This window comes from Suillus plorans, assembly GCF_016647745.1.
Source record: "Suillus plorans strain S12 chromosome Unknown HD556scaffold_22, whole genome shotgun sequence".
NCBI classification, from domain to species: Eukaryota; Fungi; Basidiomycota; class Agaricomycetes; order Boletales; family Suillaceae; genus Suillus; species Suillus plorans.
Window position 1 is genome coordinate 265,129 of NW_024537406.1, and position 19,433 is coordinate 284,561.

Sequence of the window (19,433 nt, forward strand, 5' to 3'; positions counted from 1 at the left end):
TTTCTCTGCACCATACACAGGCTACATTACAGCCACAAGAATATCTCTCCTCGTGCTCTCGAGCAAGATTAAGAACGACGTGCCATCTTCATGAATCATATTACCGAAATATAGACTTCGGACCCGGAAACGCTGATGTTCGATGAGGAAGCTGCGAAAGATGAAAAGGACATTGATTCATCGATTCGGAAGTGAACAAGGTTTACTTCATTTACAACTTTGTAGGCGTACTGTTTTCTCAGTGAATTTTTGAGAGGAAGTCAATAAAGGTATTGGGCTCGGAGATATGAAAATGACTTCAAGCTTTATAGACTTCACCTTCTTGACTTTTGGTTTCGCTATTGCTTTCTCTCGAGGTTTTCATGTATGTATCGAGATTTACAAACAAAGATAGTCCCCACTGGGGTATTATTGGGTCGAGGGATTCGGAAAGTGAAGCCATCATTGAAAGCAAATGTATCTAAAGACTACATAGTATCTCTCGCAGCTTAGCTTGATCACTTACACATCAGGGAAGTTATATGCAACATAGACAGACTGGGTGAAACAAGAAGCAAAGTGGATTATGGAAACTAGAAACTACTGACGTTATCCAGCGTGATCGAGGCTTGTCGCATACTTCCACATAGCTTCCATCAATATTGTCCCGACGTTGACAGCGTACGTGACCAGCCAGAGCGCAGTGACGGCGCGGCAGATCATGCTTTGAGAAGAAAAGCCTACTATCAACATCGCTGGGTGGAATGCATGAGGGACCAGAGAAAGCCTCATTTGATGGAACAACTCACCAAATATGAAACAATGTAGGGACAAAGCGACGAAGAATATAGGCGTGACTATCGACAACAGGTAGGACAAGACGAAGTAGCCGCTTTGCTCGAGTTGCTGATCATATTTAGGTCAGCCGGGGTAATGAGTATGGCGAGAATCAGGCTTACTTCTTGAGTCCAGTGCCGATCGGCGTGCAGCCAACGTATCATGCTCGAGCCAGACGTCAACATCGCAATCATGGCGAGCATGAGCGATATAAAGAGCAGACAATAAGAAACGGGCAATGTATAGTCGAAGTATGATACAGGAGAGCCCGTGCTGACGAAAACACCGCTTATAGCGAGGAGGACACTTGCCTTGAGGGGAACATGTCAGCGTTGGCTTCAGTTCGCGATGGGTGCGGAGTTGGATAGCTTACGGTGGTGATAGTGCTGGTTAGGATAGAGCACAACCTGCTCCTAACGGTTTCGAAGGCTTGGTCTGATTGCAGCGACTTCCAATGATCATCAAGATTTGGGCGTCCAAGTGCCAAAAAACAGAGCACCCTCATTACAAGGGACGTGGAACGAAGGGCTTCGGGGAGGGGTTCAAATGCTCTTAGGTCAGTAATCGCATATGACTGGAGAGGGCGGCGTAATTGAGTCATACGGCAAGGATTCCCAAGTTTTGAAAGCGTACCTGAGTGGGATAGAATGAAGCCATGGCGTGAAACAGAAGGGTGAAAAGAGACGAATGCTCATAGTGAAGTTAACAGGGAGATGCAAGCTTTATAAAATCTCAGAAGTCAAGCCGCGTTCGAGTTTCTCAGGGTCCGTCAAAAAACGCATTACCATCACCCCTGATTCCCCGGAAATAAGTCGAACAGCTTGGATTCTGAGATTGAACAGGTTCGAAGTCCGGTGTGTATTGCATCTCACTATGAGCACGTGTCAGTCTCTCTTCACTCTTCTGTTTCACGCCATGGCTTCAGTCTATTCCACTCAGGTGCGATTTCAAAACTTAGGAATCCTTGCCGTATGACTCAATTACACCACCCTTTCCAGTCACATGCGATTACAGTATGACCTGTTCAGCCTGAGAAACTCGAACGTGGCTTCAAGTGACTTATTTTATACACACCGGACTTCGAACCTGTTCAATCTCAGAATCCAAGCTGTTCGACTTATTTCCGGGGAATCAGGGGTGATGGTAATGCGTTTTTGACGCCGACCCTGAGAAACTCGACCTTGAAGAGGTACTGGCCAGTATTGCGATTCCAATGAATACCCTAAAAGCAGGTGTTTAAGGGTCATACAAAGTAGTGAACCACCATATGACTGAGTTTCTTGGCTGCCTTGACGTTGGACAGAATCTCACCATATGGTTCGCAAGTATACGGATGCGCCCAAAATATCACCCTCTCCACGTGATCGACGAAATGGTGGCCACAAGAATTGATGATGTTAGTACCACCTACGATCTTAAGCTCGAGCACCAATTCTGTTTCATCACTGATCCTGGCCTGTACGTCTGGCTGACTCTTTGCATAAGCCTTCAGGGTTTTAGCCATCCCCAAGAGCTTCTTAGAATCGACGCCTAGGCGCATGTCTGCATGCGTGAAAACTCTCTCTAAAGTGTACGAGCATTTTGAAAAATCGATCTCAGGACACGTGCTAACTGTCTCGTGGTGATAATAAACTCTGGGACCTTCCGGGTGCACAAAGTCGCGCCACCCACATTGCACCTCCCTAGATACATGTATTATGGGATACAGAAACTGTCGGTGAACGTGTACATACTCCACATACTTGTTGTCTTTAGGAGTGATAACGAAGCGATTCGGTTCAGCCCATTTCCTTCCGTGGCAGCGTCGCTACGTCAATATCCCTTTAAGAGTGAGTGACCGTCTTACATTTTGATGTTTCTATCATAGCGTTTGACGTCGGCCGGTATGATTGGTACTAGTTTGAGGCGCTCGGGTCGCGTGGTGGCATGTCTCGAGAATACAAATTGCGGCTCGCCTGTTGTGTTCATTTCTAGGATGATTTGAGGTAGTCCACTGTCAAAGCTGGCATTTGACACTGGAATATCATCTACAGTTTCTATGCTAAGGTCGTTTCTGGAATTGGGGTGTGAAGGTGGCGTCAGGTACAATGGATGCTGCGGAGATGCAATCTCCACTGGTACTGCGAGCGTGCTATGTGGTCGGTCACCAGGCTGGTGGATATCTGTCGGGAGTGTATGGGTCGTAGGCAGGCCGCTCGAACATATTGCAGGGCGCAACTCTTCTTGAAGTCCGATTCTAGTTGAGGAGGTATCATGGTCGAGGCAAATACACATGCGTCCTAGGGAGTAGGGCATATCATAGAAAATTCGCAACGTATAGCATGCTCGACGAAGTGAAGATTTCAACAAGAGCGCAAAGAATCTAGCAAATTTGCGCAAGATGTTCGATGAGAAGGTGGCCATGAAGATGCATACCAATCTGTTTTTTCTTTGCAATTGTTGTAACCCATCATCAATTTCTGCCACGCTCATTGACATCCGATGAGTCTCATCTTTTTGCAAGAAAGCTAGTGACAACAACCCCTGCGTTGTCCAACTGACATGATTAATATCTAGTACCGACCAATCACATACATGTGCATGGACTGCATGGCACCGCATATGATAATTTGATTCACAAACTGAGGCGGGGGCTTTTCGGTTCGCATCACTGATATATTGAACCTACTTATCAACGTTTGAACCTTGACTCTAGACGCCCGCATACTCCATCGACCAACGGCCACAATGCTGCCCTCGCTGGACGTCCTGCGTCTCCCCACAACTAGGATACTACTCACAACTGAGACTTTCACTTCTCGTGTCCTTCCACCAGTCGCATGTTACTTCGTCACAGCTTTTCTTGTCCTGCTGCCCCGAACGCAGCCAGTCCGCATTGCGTTATGGCCCATCACCGCGATCCTTGCATTTCGTGCGGCGACATCGTTAGACATGTCCATGGGGCAACCGAAACTTGCCTTTTGGAATATCGATCTGCAGGTGAATTCTTATTATATTCGCATTGACTGCCACATCATTGAACTTATCTCTCAGCTATCCATGGTCTGTATTGCAGCACGCACCTTTGAATGGACGGTGCAGACGAAACCCTTTATTCGTGTGGCTCACCGATCGTCAACTGACGCACCAAAGCGAAATCTTGTGCTCGACACAATTGATTTGGCATGCAACCTTCGAGGCTGTGGCTGGGACTGGTCGCAGGGGCTGTACGTCCCGCCTGAGACACATTCTACATCCTCACGATTGGCCTTTGCTAAATCCATCCTAGTATCTTGTCTCAAGCACTTATTTCTTTGCGGCGCGATTCACTCTGCCGTGCAATCTTTCTCTCTAGATACATTCGGATCTGTTGATGGTGGTACCATCTTCGACGACTCACTACCCCCACACCTCCGTTATTTACGATCGAGCATCATAGCGACGATGTGCGCATTCGGCATCTACTCAGTGCTCCAAGCCGGTTACGAGCTCACCGTAGTTATGTGCGTATTGTTGTTCAGACAACATCCAGACCAATGCCCCCCCTCATTCGACTCTCCCTGGCGTGCCACTTCTCTCAGAGAATTCTGGAGCCGACGCTGGCATCAGTGGTTCCGTCGGATATTCATTTTCCTTGGGGGAAAGCCACTTTCTCTGCTCTTTGGGCGTATCGGGGGTGTCATAGGCACGTTCCTCGCCTCTGGATTTTTTCACCATCTCGCACTACTCGCCATCGACCCATCCTCGGAGATGTGGCGCATGCTTCTGCCATTTGGAATGATGGGCACTGGTGTGGTGGTCGAGCGTGCTGTTGCGGGGAATAAGACAGGTGGCTGGATGGGATGGGTGTGGACAATGAGCTGGCTGGTGTTATGGGGGAACGTGATGGTGGATGGGTGGGCGAGAGCTGGGATGCTTGGGGGTTCGAGCGTTTTGGATAGTGCGACGCCTGTGAGACAACCGATTGAGTGGCTGGTAAGGACGTTTGACGAGTATCTGCATACATGTTAGCAGAAAACCATAATGGTAGGAAGTTGTAGATGATCCGGGAGCTGATACTAAAATTGTGGGATACGAGAGCAGCTAGTTCAATGCAAATTTCTGAATGCTAGTGGATGACGCGACGTCGGACCGACTCAAAATTGTGAACCGCAGCTTATATAACTTCCAAATCAAGAACTGACTTCTGGAAGCTTGTCGAGCAGGGTTAGGTGTGTGCTCAGGCTGTCCGAGCTGAAATAATATTCTAAGCGCCTTGTGAGTCGACTTCTTGATATTTGGTTGCGATACTTAGAAAATCACCTGGCAAGTTCTCCAGAATTTTGTCGTTGAATTCACGTTGAGAGAGGAAAGGAATGCGCGGTATGGATAGATCTCAGCGTCTTGGAGGGTTCTCCTGTTCAACAGGAAAAGTACTGCGTGAAACTTTATCTGCTCTGACGACTGTCCGAAAGGCGTGAGAGCCATCAGGAAGAGGTTGTAAGTCCTAGACAGATAAATGAAAGAGACAAAAAGGAGGCAGAAAATTCACGCGCGTCATTAGTAAAGAGATGAAGAGTGCGTGGATTTGCCTTCGTCGTCAATGATAGGACCAATAGTGGTCCGTGCATCCAATAGATAGATTCCAGACGCAGTATTCGCATCAAATGTGAACACGTTGATTCAAACTTATCCCCCAATTCTGGAGTTGCGATGAAAGCGTCCTAACGCCAGTAATTCTTTTTGTCAATGTGATATCTGCTTCCGTTCTGAAGACCAGCAACACCGTGAAATGAAGCAGAGGTCGCCATAGTGGTGAGCAAGAGAAACACAACAACACAGCATGACGCGCTGGAAAGGAGACACGCACAACACCGCATGACGCAGAAATGGATAGAACCGCGAAAAAGAGAGAAACGACACAGATCGGCGCATGCCGGCGGTTATGCGTGCTTATATACTTTAGATTAGATTAGATCACCTTGCAAGGTCATATACATATGTTAATTCTGCGAATCGTTCACAATTATAAACAACGGCATTTTCCGCATTCTCTGTTCGTAACATTTGCTACGATTGTAACCAGTCTCTGTTTGGTCTCTGTCCTTCCAAAATACCGTTTCAACTGCGCTCGTTCCCTTCGTCTTTCCAATTACAAACGAAAGCAAGGTCATCACCGGCGACGGCGCCTAGTAGATTAGATAAGGTGAGTATAAGACTTGGTATGTTTCAGTGGTGTTGCAGACAGTATACATTTGTTTGAAGGTACGACCACGTACGCAAGAACATATAAGTATCTTCTTATACCAACCCATATCACACAATTTGTTTTTCCTTTGCAATTATCCTCGCTGTCACGTTGCTGCGTTGACATCTGTACCATCAGTCTCTGCCACGTCCATTGTTGCGGCGGCGCTGAGAAATATCCCTAATCGACCAATCACATACATATACATGTACTCTATGGCACTGTATATGATAATTTGATTCACGGGGGCTTTGCGTTGAACCTACTTATAAACGTATGAACCTCGACTCCAGATCCCCGCATAACGGCCACAATGCTGCCCTTGCTGGACGGCTTGCGTCTCCCCACAACTAGGGTACTACTCACAACCGAGACCTTCGCTTATCGAGCCCTTCCACCAGTCGCATGTTGCTTCGCCACAGCTTATCTTGTCCTGCTGCCCCGAACGCAGTCAGTCCGCATTGCGTTGTGGCCCATCACCGCGATCCTTGCATTTCGCGCGGCGACATCGTTAGACATGTCCATGGGGCAACCGAAACTTGCCTTTTCGAATATGCAGCTGCAAGTGAGTTCCTGTATTCGCATTAATTGCCACACCGTTCAATTTATCTCTCAGGCATCCATGATTTATATTGCAGCACGCACCCTTGAATGGACCGTGCAGACGAAACCTTTTGTTCGTATGGCTCGCCGATCGTCAACCGACGTCCCAAAGCAAAATCTTGTGCTCGACGCAATTGATTTGGTATTCAACTCTCGGGGCTGTGGCTGGGACTGGTCGCAGGGAATGTACATCCTGCCCGAGACACATCCTACATCCTCGCGATTGGCCTTTGCTACATCCGCCTTAGTCTCTGGTCTAAAGCACATATTTCTTTCTGGCACGATTCACTCTGCCGTGAAGTCGTTCTCTCCAGACACATTTGGATCTGTTGATGGTGGCACCATCTTCGACCACTCACTTCCCCCACACCTCCGTTATTTACGATCAAGCATCATCGCCATGCTATGCGCATTCGCCATCTACTCATTGATCAAAGCCAATTCCGAGATCACCGTAGTCATTTGCGTACTGATATTGAGGCAACATCCAGAGCAATGCCCCCCTTCAACAGACTCTCCCTGGCGCGCCACTTCTCTCAGAGAATTCTGGAGCCGACGCTGGCATCAGTGGTTCCGTCGGATATTCATTTTCCTCGGGGGAAAGCCACTTTCTCTACTCTTTGGGCGTATCGGGGGCATCATAGGCGCATTTCTCGCCTCTGGGTTTATTCATCACCTCCAACTACTCGCCATCGACCCGTCCTCGGAGATGTGGCGCATGGTGCTGCCATTTGGAATGATGGGCACCGGGATGGTCATCGAGCGTGCTGTTGCGGGGAATAAGACAGGTGGCTGGATAGGATGGACGTGGACAATGTGCTGGATGTTGTTGTGGGGGAACGTGCTGGTGGATGGGTGGGCAAGAGCTGGGATGCTTGGGAGTCCGAGCGTTGTGGATGGTGCTACGCCTATAAGGCAACCGATTGAGCGGCTGGTGAGCGCGTTTGACGAGTATCTGCATTCTATTAGCAGAAAACCGTGATGGCATAAATCTGTAGATATTCCAATAGCTGATCCTAAAATTGTGAGATACGAGAGCAGCTAATCCAATGCAAATTTCTGAATGCTGGTGGATGACTTCCATCGAGATACGTACTAGTACTGATCGGTCCGCAAATCATTTGTATGCTCCAGCATGCCTCCTCAGTGTCGAAGACAGCAGACTTGAGCCCAAGTCGTTCATGAATTAATCAAGCTAGAGTCTGTCAAGATATGACTATCGACGTCACTCTCGTACGTAGTACTCATCCTTTCTTTTACATTTTTTAAAAATCCTTTTATTGTCATTGTAGGCTAGCCTAATGTCGACAGTACTTTAAGTATTGAGTAGTAACGAGTGTGGTCGATGTGGGAGAATAAATGAATGTTCATTGGCTTGTACTTCCGTTGGGGGAGTGTACTAAGCATTGAGAGCTGGTCTGGCAGCTATCTGGGGGTGGTTGTGCTTGCGCGAGTGCACGAGACATGACGCTAGAGTGGATTGTGCGAGGTTTTGTAGGAGCATGGGCTAGGGTTGCTAATCATGCGCTGAAGACTGTAGGTCTACTAGTCTTTTGGCTCCGGCGGAGTTACGTCGCCGAAGTTGTTCTCTAGTCTTAAGCTTCTGGTCTCTGCGATGTAGCGGAAGAGATGGGGTACTACGTGCTTCGGATTATTAAGAAGGGCGCGGAGGTTGAGCATTCTAGCTGTTGTTCTTGCTCTGAGGGCGTCTCTTTGTGTTTGGTATTCTTCGCACATCAGGATATAGTGGTGTACTGTCTCTTCCCTTTGCTCGCATGTTGGGCACATCGGTGAGTCTGCTACTTTGATTTTGGCGAGGTGTTTGTTGAGGGGGGCGTGGCCCGTTCTCAATTGCACGAGTAGGCTGGCATGACGGTGGGGGAGTTCAGAGATGAGCTTTTGGAACTTGTTCGAGTGTACGCTGTCGTCAATCTTCTTTGATGTGGTGATAGCTCGAAAACCTCTTTGGCCTCCTGTTTCATTGCCGCATATCCGCTTTGCTTCGCCGCCGATTTACTGATGGGGAGCGTGATTGGTGTAGATCGGTTTTTGCGAAGGGTTATGGGAAGGGATTTTGTCTCGCTGGTGAGTCCTCGCGCTGCTTCTTTCGCCTCTGCGTCCGCTGCTTCGTTGCCCTCGATTCCTACATGTCCTGGTGTCCATCTTATGGGGATGGTGTTGGAGTCCTGAACGGTGAGGGCGCTTAGTAGCGTTTCGTGGAATCGGTCCATGAGGTAATGAGCTGGTGTGGTGTCGAATGAGTGAGTTGCTCGTATCGCCGCTTGATTATCCACATTGATGACTGCCGCTCTGACCTTTCCTTCTCGTCTAAGTAGCTCAGCTCCTAGTATCATTCCCACTATCTCTCCCTCAAAGATTCTTTTACATACGCAACACTCTTCGTTACATGCTTCATACACGTTCTCCTTTGATTCTCCGTCTCAATCAGCGTATTAAGACTTCTCCCCGTCGAATATTCTGCTTAGTCTTTTGACCCAACAAAAAGTCTCATCCCCATTCCTAGTCCGAGCCTCTCGATTCGTCACAGAGTCATCTCCGTCAAATTTAATATTGCAACTCGAGCATTGATACATATGGGCTCCAGGTCAAGGAACGCCAACATGCCGGCGGCTATGCGTGCTTATATTTAGACTAATATACTTTATGATAGATAAGGTGAGTATATAAGACTTGGTTGTAAAAATTATGTTTCAGTGGTGTTGCAGATAGTATGCATTTGAAGGTACAACCACGTACGCGCGACAAGAGCATATACATCTCAGGCATCATCAGCGCTCAGTGCCCATTGTTGCGGCGGCGCTGAGGAATGTCCCCAATCGACCAATCACATACATGTACATGTATGTATAATGTGCTCCATGGCACCGTATATGATAATTCGATTCACGGGGGTTTTACATCGAACTTACTTATAAACGTTTTCACCTTGATTCCAGATGCCCGCATAACGGCCACAATGCTGCCCTTGCGTCTCCCCACAACTAGGGTACTACTCACAACCGAGACCTTCGCTTATCGAGTCCTTCCACCAGTCGCATGTTGCTTCGCCACAGCTTTCCTTGTCCTGCTGCCCCGAACACAGTCAGTCCGCATTGCGTTGTGGCCCATCACCGCGATTCTTGCATTTCGCGCGGCGACATCGTTAGACATGTCCATGGGGCAACCGAAACTTGCCTTTTTGAATACCGATCTGCATGTGAATTCCTATTATATTCGCATTGACTGCCACATCATTGAACTTATCTCTTAGCTATCCATGATTTATATTGCAGCACGCACCCTTGAATGGACCGTGCAGACGAAACCTTTTGTTCGTATGGCTCGCCAATCGTCAACCGACGTCCCAAAGCAAAATCTTGTGCTCGACGCAATTGATTTGATATGCAACCTTCGAGGCTGTGGCTGGGACTGGTCGCAGGGAATGTACATCCTGCCCGAGACACATCCTACATCCTCGCGATTGGCCTTTGCTACATCCGCCTTAGTCTCTGGTCTAAAGCACATATTTCTTTCTGGCACGATTCACTCTGCCGTGAAGTCGTTCTCTCCAGACACATTTGGATCTGTTGATGGTGGTACCATCTTCGACCACTCACTTCCCCCACACCTCCGTTATTTACGATCGAGCATCATCGCCACGCTATGCGCATTCGCCATATACTCATTAATCAAAGCAAATTACGAGATCACCGTAGTTATTTGCGTACTGATATTCAGGCAACATCCAGAGCAATGCCCCCCCTTAATAGACTCTCCCTGGCGCGCCACTTCTCTCAGAGAATTCTGGAGCCGTCGCTGGCATCAGTGGTTCCGTCGGATATTCATCTTCCTCGGGGGAAACCCATTTTCTCTGCTCTTTGGGCGTATCGGGGGCGTCATAGGCGCATTTCTCGCCTCTGGGTTCATTCATCACCTCCAACTACTCGCCATCGACCCGTCCTCGGAGATGTGGCGCATGGTGCTGCCATTTGGAATGATGGGCACTGGGATGGTCATCGAGCGTGCTGTTTCGGGGAATAAGACAGGTGGTTGGATGGGATGGATGTGGACAATGTGGTGGACGTTGTTGTGGGGGAATGTGCTGGTGGATGGGTGGGCGAGAGCTGGGATGCTTGGGAGTCCGAGCATTGTGGATGGTGTTATGCCTATTAGGCAACCGATTGAGCGGTTGGTGAGCACGTTTGACGAGTATCTGCATGCTATTAGCAGAAAACCGTGATGGCATAAATCTGTAGATATTCCAATAGCTGATACTAAAATTGTGAGATACGAGAGCAGCTAGTCCAATGAAAATTTCTGAATGCTGGTGGGTGACTTCGATCGAGATACGTACTAGTAGTCGGTCCTACGCAAATCATATGTATGCTCCAGCACGCCTCCTCAGTGTCGAAGACAGCAAACTTAAGCCCAAGTCGTTCATGAATTAATCAAGCTAGAGTCATCTCCGACAAATTGAATTCGGCATATTGCAACTCGAGCATTGATGCATATGAGTTCCAGGTCAAGGAACGCGGCGCGAGCATTTGCTTGAGGACTCTGTAATACTCATGATTTCAGTGGAACGACCAAACTATTCAAGCTAGTTTCATTATATCCCGCTTACTAAGCCAGCATTTGATCTTCAGCGGCGCTTTTCCTCACAGGCGTATGGATTGATCCTTTTCGAACGACCATGTCTGGCTTGGATGCAATCATTAATCGCAAAACTCCTAGTCCATGGGAGCTGTTCAGGACCAATCCTAGCCTTTATATAGCCTCAAATCTATATAATATTCTCAGCCAACAACTGCCGCGTCCTTTGTCTTCTCCCGTCCGCACCATATGCGTATCAGGCACTCACAACACCGACATATCTGCCCTGATACCACCCGGTGATATCCTCATTCACGCAGGTGATATCACTCATTCTGGCACTCCCCGTGAGCATGGCATCATCTATCTGGAGGATGAGGCTCACACTATCCAAGTGCGCGGTCGCGTTAACTCCTTGATCTGCGCTTCCTGGATTTTGGCTCCGTGCGTGATCGCTTTCGCCTCAACTTGAATGTCTGCGACCTTGATTTTAGCCCCCGTCCTCTTGGATTCTTGGATGAGGTATTGTGACGCATCGGACATATAATAGGGCTTTGCGTCCCCTCTCTTTCCAGCCTTCTCCAATTTGGCTACTAGACAGTACATCTATGGCGCAGCGAGCACCTTAAGCCCAGGCTCATCTACACTGTTGCTAATTGCTTCGTTGTAGAGATTGGTTTTAGTGTTGGGAGCGATGAAAAGTACAGTCGTGACCGCGGCAGGACCGCATCAAAATAGCCACACCCCAACATAAGAACGAAAACCTCGGCCGCCTCTTTCGCTACCCTCATCCTTCTCTGATGACTGAAGGTGTGCTTTTAGCGCCCACGCCATTGTGTGACCACTATCGTCCTCTGCAAAACTCATTCTACATTTCATCGCTGTCACTAACATCGATGTCTCCGGCCTTAACCGCATCTCACCCAGGGAGCCTGCGCCGGTACCACACCATCAAGCATCGACATTCTCGCACTTGCACTTGCACTTGCACTCGTGAACGTCAACAATGACTTAGACAATTTGTCCGTTTCGGGCTCCTCGATTGAAATTGAACGAGCTGCTGTAGTTGCATGTATTCGTCGCTATCATGCGAGCATAGTGTACACCATATTGCTCATGGCTACTGCAAAATACACTCCCTGCAATACAGATGATAGACTCGTAACCACGCCTTCCACAACGGTAACAAGGTATGTGTGCACTGTGGATAGCCCCTTTCCCACGGTGACAAGGCGGCTGGCATCGAGACTAGTACTATACAGATACATAGCGTAAAAACGTTAAAAAGCGGTCCAAACAAAGCACGAAAGCAATTAGATAGTCCGAGAAGCACGGGATGGGTACACTCAACACAAGGTACTGTCCACGGACAGCCTGGATAGTGTTCTTGACCGAAAACAATAATGTTTGAGGAACCCTGAACGAATGTTTGATCCACGGTGCTGCTATCGAGGAAACATAAGTGACCAGATCTCGAGTGGGTTATAGCGGCTGTAGTGGCGTTGTACCAAAACGTGATGGCATCAAGTTTGCGCTACACGCATAGCACACGACACGTTCAATTGCATGCGCTCCACATGAATTTACCGCAAGTTCCCAGGCATTCCCTACTTCAGACCTTGATGAGGGATGATAACCACATTCTCAGGTTCCAGGAAACATAAACACGATGATGGTGCCTTCTACACAGTCCAACCGACTCCAACGATTGCGTATGCGCAGTACTGCCCAGGGCACGTTCTGTCCGAACAAATATAAAGGTAACTTGAGGTTGACATTTTGTCAAAACTAGTACTAAATATTGTAAGCAAGTTTGTACGGTACCCTATTGGCTACTGGAACGTTCTCCGATCATACTGTGTCTCGACTTCGTAAAACTACTAAGGTTTGTAACTAGTGTATGATATCTCCAAACAACGATGACGTCGGGCCTCCGAGGATGTCCAAGCGATGCCTATCGATGCCAGAAAGATATTCGTACCAGGATGCAGGTCCAACTGGATCTTTCCGCGAGCCAAGTACTGGGATCCGGAACACCGTGACGTCCGACTCAGTTCTTCCTTTTCTAGTGCCACGTAACGTTCCTCCATGATTTTGAGTAAATAACTCTGAAATCTTGAGATCAGAGTGAACATTAATATTTTCAATAGATTCAAAGACACCACCACGTGAGGCACCATCTCTCTTTATGTGCAGGCAAGTGTTCGAAGTAGAGTGCATGCATTCGTACCCTCGTTGCCAAAAACCAATTTCACACCCGCGAGCAACGAGATTGTCCTGTAAGGTGCATTTACTTTGATTACGACTTGCAAGCTGTAAATCGAACAACGTCCAAGTTCATCAGGGAAACGTAATTCACTACAGAATGCTACAGAGCGCTCTGTAGCATTCCGTAGCACAATCCAACCCGCTGATGTTGTGGTGCCGAGGCAAGAAATAATTAGTCGATGTTGCTACCGTGACTTACCCTATTAAATTGCACTGGCAAACGAGCTTTGATTCACTATCCCCCATATGTACGGTGGATTGAATTGGCAGTGACTCGCCTGTGCAACGTCGTAACTCTGTTTGGGGCCCGTGTCATTCTGAAGATTTGAAGTGGAGTCATTCTGCCACCGATGACAGAGGTTTACTATACTGCCATCATACATATATTTTATTTTCGGCGTTGGGCTGAGTAAACCTTGTTGTACCACATGCATTGTAACTGATTTATTCTGTAGTACCCCTAGCTGGTACTAGTTGTGCGAAGTTTGCCAAGGAGATTTGCCGGAATATATACGGAATTTGCCAGAGCGGCAACACCACGTGATTTTAACTTTTTCACATCGCGCGCGCTCGATTTCCATTCAGCTGCTAGTCTCGTTGACTATTAGGTTCACGCTCTGATTGTCGAAAATCAAAAATCGTCGCTTCACACGCGCATGGGTTTTTATATATATTAAAAATTGTGCTTGATTGGCCGCCTTCTACAAACGGGCGGCTGTCTGACCTTTCAAAGAACTTCATCAGCAAATCAGATGATCTCACCAACATATAATAACTCGTGGTTCGTCGTGCCCTGGGCTGCAGTGATTTTACGTTACCCTACTAACTTTGGATATCGTCCCCATCATGCATGGTGATTAGTCCCGCTCTATCATCCAAATGCAGTCACTAGTAATCGCATGCCATATTCTTGCATATTTAGCGCCGCTATGTGTTCGCCGCAGTAGTCGTGCGCTTGTATTTCGCACTTCTCGGGACGTATTTTGGAAAGATATGATCGCTGCGACAAGAACACCGCGGTGATCATGTTACGTTTGCGGATTAGAGTGAGCTAATTTTTACCAGTCCTTTGGTAAGGACGTGCACACAAACTCTATGCATTCCACAGTATTTTCTGCATGCCTCAAACTGATATGGGCAAGATCTCGGTCGACACTAGGATTACAGATATAGTACGAACTATTTTTACTGCATCTGCATATTGTGACTGATGCCTTGTCATGGAGCATCCAGGATATGGAACAGTTTTACTTGTCTCATTCGTGCTCTCGTTGGATTTACGCCAAGGATACATGGGTCTAATAAATACATCGACTAAAAGCTGCAAGGTAGGTGATTCTGTAAAAGTAACAGATCATGGATACTACAAGTACTCAAAACATTCAGGGATTCCTCGAATTCCGACATATAACCTAATTTACTTCCTTTCTAAGTAGTATGGGACTCGATCTATGTTCGAGTGAATGAGCGACATGTCATTCCACTGCCCGGGGAATGAATTGTGTCGAAATTGCGAAGGAGTTGGTTGGATCAAGTTGCCCCCACCACCGACAATATGGTGGATCTCTGTCTGAGGGTGGCCCTGATACTCCAGAATTGAGCTCGTCACCGATGTGTCTGGGCTACTGTTCATTGTCCTTGATGCAATAGCGTTTTTCCACGTCTCGTTGGGAGGTTCTAGGGATTTCTAAGGTCCAGTCATCGACGAGCTGAAAACGCGTACCATAAGCCGTACGAGATCCCTGGTCAGCTTCATAGGGTGATGCTGACGAGTACTCCAAGGGCGGGAGCGGCTCATGCCTAGAAATTGCCCCATGTTCTCTTGATAAATCCCACAGGAGTTCTGCAGCTGTACAGGGGATAAGTGATCATGCAAGCAGAACATGTTTCAAAACAAGCATACCTTTCTTCAAGGTTTCGTGCCTGGTCTGGGGAGTCTCCCCTGTCACTGAGCGAATCGCGTCTTTGAGTTCTTCGAACCCGTCGCCCTCTTTGACCCGATACTGCCTCTGCGATGCAATTTTGTTTTGCTTGGCGGGACGTTGGTAGCTTTGCGCACCGTGGTAGAGGTCCATAGTCGCAATCGCGCAGTTGGTGAGTCTACAGGTGGGCTTAGTAGAAGCCTACTTTTATAACATCCTCTACCCCGCCACGCAAGTTTCGTAAACTTGGTTTTTTTGGACTATCAAGCAAAGTCCGAACTTAGGAATCTCATTTCAACCTTACAGCGCGGTTTCCGATCTAGGCGTCTTACTTTTTCGGGTGGTTCAGCGATTTTATAACCAGTGCAAGGTTTGATTCGATTTGAATCGGACTGTGCTGATTCAATTGATGTTTAATGACAGCCTGGACCATCAAGTACTTTTACGGACTGCACAGCATAATGACTCCTGCATTTTACTACACCAAAAAAGCATTAATGGAGTCAGCGACTCAGAAGTTACTCGGTAGAAATATCAACTGACACGTATATTGTCATTGGTGAGATGATCATCGTGATAAAGGGCAGTTGTGGTGATAAATGTGTTGCGTCCGAGGCTATGCAGCTGGTTGATTGGTCACCGGCGCCAGTTATGCACATTGAACGATCAAGTATGCACGAACGTTAGCTAGACGAGGCTTCGGAGCCCTGAAACCTGATAGATTAGCCCAGATAATTCTCAGAGTCCGCAACACCTCACATTCGAACCCCGATTGTTAAGTATTCTTTCGTCGATCGTTTGGCTATCCACATTTATTTTTGAGACGGGGCTTTGCTTGCTCCAAACTGTTTCGAGTAAGTCGAACTTAGGCAGGCACATATGGACTTTCAAAACCCCGTGATGCTATGCTCATGTCATTTAGCACGTAAGTGTCTTTGTTAATTGATCCAAAGCACATGGACTTACAGCCACAGTCGAAAACAAATCTCGAAAGCAATGCCCGATTTCTTACTGAAATAGGCGGTAATAATCGAGCAGTCTGGTTAGAGAAGGGTCAACAATGATACGACGGCCGCCGATGATGAATCTGATTTTGACTGAGACCTTTGGAACATCGTGATTGGTTTTGTCTCGGGAAGCTCAAGTGTGCTCTTGTAGCCAAAATTCTGTGATAGCGAGTAAGGACCAATTTCCACTTAGCTCACGTCACAATTGACCAATGGCGCCGCTGCCAAGTTATGACGAGCAAAGCTGTGCCATGACTAGCACTCACAAGTAAAGGTACTCTCGGCTCTAACAGTCAAAAAACATTAGATGCTCACAACAACGACGCAAAAAACTTGAAGGACATCAGGCAGTTCCATCAGTGTGCAGTTATTTTTTGATCCTTGGTGGTCTACTTGTCCTCGCTTGTCTCGTTGGGACGCAGACGCCGAGGATATAGCCAGCCAATAAGGGACCCCGCCGCGAGCACAGAAAGACCTCATGGAATTCGGGAGACAAAACAACCCCAAAAATTCAAGTACGTAGTTACCAACAGAGTTAATAACAACAGCGTACCTAGCGAGACGAGAAACTTGAGTGAGAAAAGGCATAGAGCCATTTCGAATACGTCTCGCTAGACATAGACTGCTATCTCCGCTAAACGAGGTGGCAATAATAATTGCGCGCGGCGCGTTCGTCATGCTGAAAAGCACAGGGAAAAAGCCGCAGGGGCAAAGGGCACGGCCCAAGACAAAGACACGGGAAGACCCGAGTGGGGAGAACAAGTCTGCTCTGGGACAGACTCGTCCAATTACCCTTGTGTAAACCTAATTAAACTCGAATTATCCGCTAGGGCCAAGCCCTATGATGGACGCTCCTCTATTCATGCTGTGTTCCCTCTTGAAGTATATGCTACATATGCTGCCGCCGCAGCCCCGGTCCCGACCTACAAGGAACTATGGTGCGCGCACACTTTGATTTGTCCAAGCCAAACAGGAATAAGCCAGTGACCGAATCCTGACAGTCTTCGAAATCGGAGGCAATCAGGAATGAATTTTAGATTCATCGATAGGAAGCTCTGCCGTACTCCAACGGTGGTGAGAATACGCCCCACTGGACAATAGTACTTCGAACGTGGTGGGAGTAGAAACCAAGGCGATTGCTAGTAATATGGGAAAGGGCGAGACGGTATGGACGAGTCGGATGTTGGACTTAGCCGTACATGATGACAGTACGAGCACAGGAGAAAAGAATTAGTAATAATATGAATGAGTAGTGTAGGGAACACCGACTTACCCGGGAATAGCCGGAGCGGTGTCGATTAGTAATCGCAGCACGGAGGAATCTAAGTCTCATCTCTATTCTAAACATAACCACATCGGAGGCGTAAAGGGTGTCGCTGTTGGGAAAACTGACCAGGATGCATGCTATGCTGCAAATATTATTTCGCTTGCCAGATCAAATCGCCTCTTTTCCTCCGAGTCGTAGCATTGAGCGGCTGGTACCGATATCCATCCTCCTATCACTTCAAGCGCGGCAAATACTTTTCTCCGGGCCGAAGGAGGATATAGACTCACGAAGAGCCTGGCTCCGCAGTCGATGGACGAGAGATGGTATTCAGTCTGCTGACCAATAAAATTGTCCATTAATAACCATACTCATACTCGTTCTTTTCATCACAAGGTTGCGATCCATCAAAGCGACTAGAAAAAAATGCCCATGGTTATATACAGTATCGCTTCGATCCCTATCAAGTATGGGAAGAACTACCGCCCCTGCCTCCGTAAGGCGAATCATTTCCGGAAAACCCATGAGTCTCCAAATCTCTCCCATCCGGCGCTTCCTGGATCATCGAAATCGTGCTCTCCAAACTCCGGCGCGTCGTCGAGGAGCTTGTCATCGTCGTCCTAAGCGAAGCCTGCCGGCCATGTCTGCCCTTGAATAAGTAGATGCCTATTGAACTCTCGCGCCAGACAAATTGGACCGTACACCAGCACCCAATCCTCAATTATCACTCACTCAAGCTCAGGAAGATCAGGGGTCATAGATGTCATAAGCGGAACCAACTCATCACGATTTCTGTGCGAAAGATGTTATATAGCATGTCTGTTTGATTTCTGTTGAGTGAATGAATAGCGACTGGACTTCTTTCGACTACTCACAACCGAGACCTTCACTTTTCGTGTCCTTCCACCAGTCGCGTGTTACTTCGTCACAGCTTTTCTTGTCCTGCTGCCCCGAACGCAGCCAGTCCGCATTGCGTTATGGCCCATCACCGCGATCCTTGTATTTCGTGCGGCGACATCGTTAGATATGTGCATGGGGCAACCGAAACTTGCCTTTTTGAATATCGATCTGCAGGTGAATTCCTATTGTATTCGCATTGACTGCCACATCATTGAACTTATCTCTCAGCTATCCATGGTTTGTATTGCAGCACGCACCTTTGAATGGACGGTGCAGATAAAACCCTTTATTCGCGTGGCTCGCCGATCGTCAACCGACGCACCAAAGCGAAATTTTGTGCTCGACGCAATCAATTTGGCATGCAACCTTCGAGGCTGTGGCTGGGACTGGTCGCACGGGCCGTACGTCCCGCCTGAGACACATCCTACGTCCTCACGATTGGCCTTTGCTACATCCGCCTTAGTCTCTGGTCTAAAGCACTTATTTCTTTGCGGCGCGATTCACTCTGCCGTGCAATCTTTCTCTCCAGATACCTTTGGATCTGTTGATGGTGGCACCATCTTCGACAACTCACTTCCCCCGCACCGCCATTTGGAATGATGGGCACGGGGTGGTGATCGTGCGTGCTATTAGACAGGTGGCTGGATGGGATGGGTGTGGACAATGTGCTGGCTGGTGTTGTGGGGGAACGTGATGGTGGATGGGTGAGCAAGAACTGGGATGTTTGAGGGTTCGAGCGTTTTGGATAGTGCGACGCCTGTAAGACAACCGATTGAGCGGCTGGTGAGGACGTTTGACGAGTATCTGCATACATGTTAGCAGAAAACCATAATGGTAGGATTTTGTAGATGTTC

General features: G+C 47.9%; 10 protein-coding genes across 10 annotated transcripts; 5 read left to right on the forward strand and 5 right to left on the reverse strand.

Moving 5' to 3' along the window:
- Positions 1-367: 367 nt before the first annotated feature.
- Positions 368-1,704, reverse strand: HD556DRAFT_385337 (uncharacterized protein). The gene is made up of 5 exons (XM_041310450.1): positions 1,450-1,704; positions 1,190-1,390; positions 939-1,127; positions 588-885; positions 368-537 (listed from the first exon to the last, which is right to left on the reverse strand). Exons 1-4 carry the CDS (start codon positions 1,471-1,473, stop codon positions 589-591), a joined length of 711 nt encoding a protein of 236 aa, XP_041161255.1. The 5' UTR covers positions 1,474-1,704; the 3' UTR covers positions 368-537; position 588.
- A 24-nt stretch (positions 1,705-1,728) lies between these two features.
- HD556DRAFT_1472865 (uncharacterized protein) lies at positions 1,729-3,219 on the reverse strand (the record flags this gene model as incomplete). Its single annotated transcript, XM_041308474.1, has 4 exons — positions 1,729-2,038; positions 2,081-2,498; positions 2,559-2,606; positions 2,663-3,219. 4 exons carry the CDS (start codon positions 3,217-3,219, stop codon positions 1,934-1,936), a joined length of 1,128 nt encoding a protein of 375 aa, XP_041161256.1. The 3' UTR covers positions 1,729-1,933.
- Positions 3,220-3,293: 74 nt separating this feature from the next.
- On the forward strand, positions 3,294-4,981 carry HD556DRAFT_385450 (uncharacterized protein). The gene has a single exon (XM_041310451.1). The coding sequence runs from the start codon at positions 3,544-3,546 to the stop codon at positions 4,804-4,806; it is 1,263 nt and encodes a 420-aa protein (XP_041161257.1). The 5' UTR covers positions 3,294-3,543; the 3' UTR covers positions 4,807-4,981.
- A 1,354-nt stretch (positions 4,982-6,335) lies between these two features.
- On the forward strand, positions 6,336-7,944 carry HD556DRAFT_1307545 (uncharacterized protein; the record flags this gene model as incomplete). The annotated part of the gene is made up of 4 exons (XM_041300034.1): positions 6,336-6,377; positions 6,474-6,587; positions 6,639-7,559; positions 7,918-7,944. The coding sequence occupies 4 exons, from the start codon at positions 6,336-6,338 to the stop codon at positions 7,942-7,944; spliced, it is 1,104 nt and encodes a 367-aa protein (XP_041161258.1).
- Positions 7,945-8,230: 286 nt separating this feature from the next.
- HD556DRAFT_1213484 (uncharacterized protein) lies at positions 8,231-8,485 on the reverse strand (the record flags this gene model as incomplete). The annotated part of the gene is made up of 1 exon (XM_041296617.1): positions 8,231-8,485. A coding segment is annotated over one exon (255 nt), but the record flags the coding sequence as incomplete, so codon positions are not given.
- A 191-nt stretch (positions 8,486-8,676) lies between these two features.
- On the reverse strand, positions 8,677-9,003 carry HD556DRAFT_1192796 (uncharacterized protein; the record flags this gene model as incomplete). Its single annotated transcript, XM_041296214.1, has 1 exon — positions 8,677-9,003. A coding segment is annotated over one exon (327 nt), but the record flags the coding sequence as incomplete, so codon positions are not given.
- A 599-nt stretch (positions 9,004-9,602) lies between these two features.
- Positions 9,603-10,865, forward strand: HD556DRAFT_1442232 (uncharacterized protein; the record flags this gene model as incomplete). The annotated part of the gene is made up of 2 exons (XM_041306423.1): positions 9,603-9,842; positions 9,897-10,865. The coding sequence occupies 2 exons, from the start codon at positions 9,603-9,605 to the stop codon at positions 10,863-10,865; spliced, it is 1,209 nt and encodes a 402-aa protein (XP_041161261.1).
- Positions 10,866-11,318: 453 nt separating this feature from the next.
- On the forward strand, positions 11,319-11,749 carry HD556DRAFT_1442233 (uncharacterized protein; the record flags this gene model as incomplete). The annotated part of the gene is made up of 2 exons (XM_041306424.1): positions 11,319-11,662; positions 11,713-11,749. The coding sequence occupies 2 exons, from the start codon at positions 11,319-11,321 to the stop codon at positions 11,747-11,749; spliced, it is 381 nt and encodes a 126-aa protein (XP_041161262.1).
- A 3,359-nt stretch (positions 11,750-15,108) lies between these two features.
- HD556DRAFT_1442234 (uncharacterized protein) lies at positions 15,109-15,561 on the reverse strand (the record flags this gene model as incomplete). The annotated part of the gene is made up of 2 exons (XM_041306425.1): positions 15,109-15,335; positions 15,390-15,561. The coding sequence occupies 2 exons, from the start codon at positions 15,559-15,561 to the stop codon at positions 15,109-15,111; spliced, it is 399 nt and encodes a 132-aa protein (XP_041161263.1).
- Positions 15,562-18,633: 3,072 nt separating this feature from the next.
- Positions 18,634-19,234, forward strand: HD556DRAFT_1365228 (uncharacterized protein). Its single transcript, XM_041302755.1, has one exon. It carries the CDS (start codon positions 18,706-18,708, stop codon positions 19,177-19,179), a length of 474 nt encoding a protein of 157 aa, XP_041161264.1. The 5' UTR covers positions 18,634-18,705; the 3' UTR covers positions 19,180-19,234.
- The last annotated feature ends 199 nt before the right edge of the window (positions 19,235-19,433 follow it).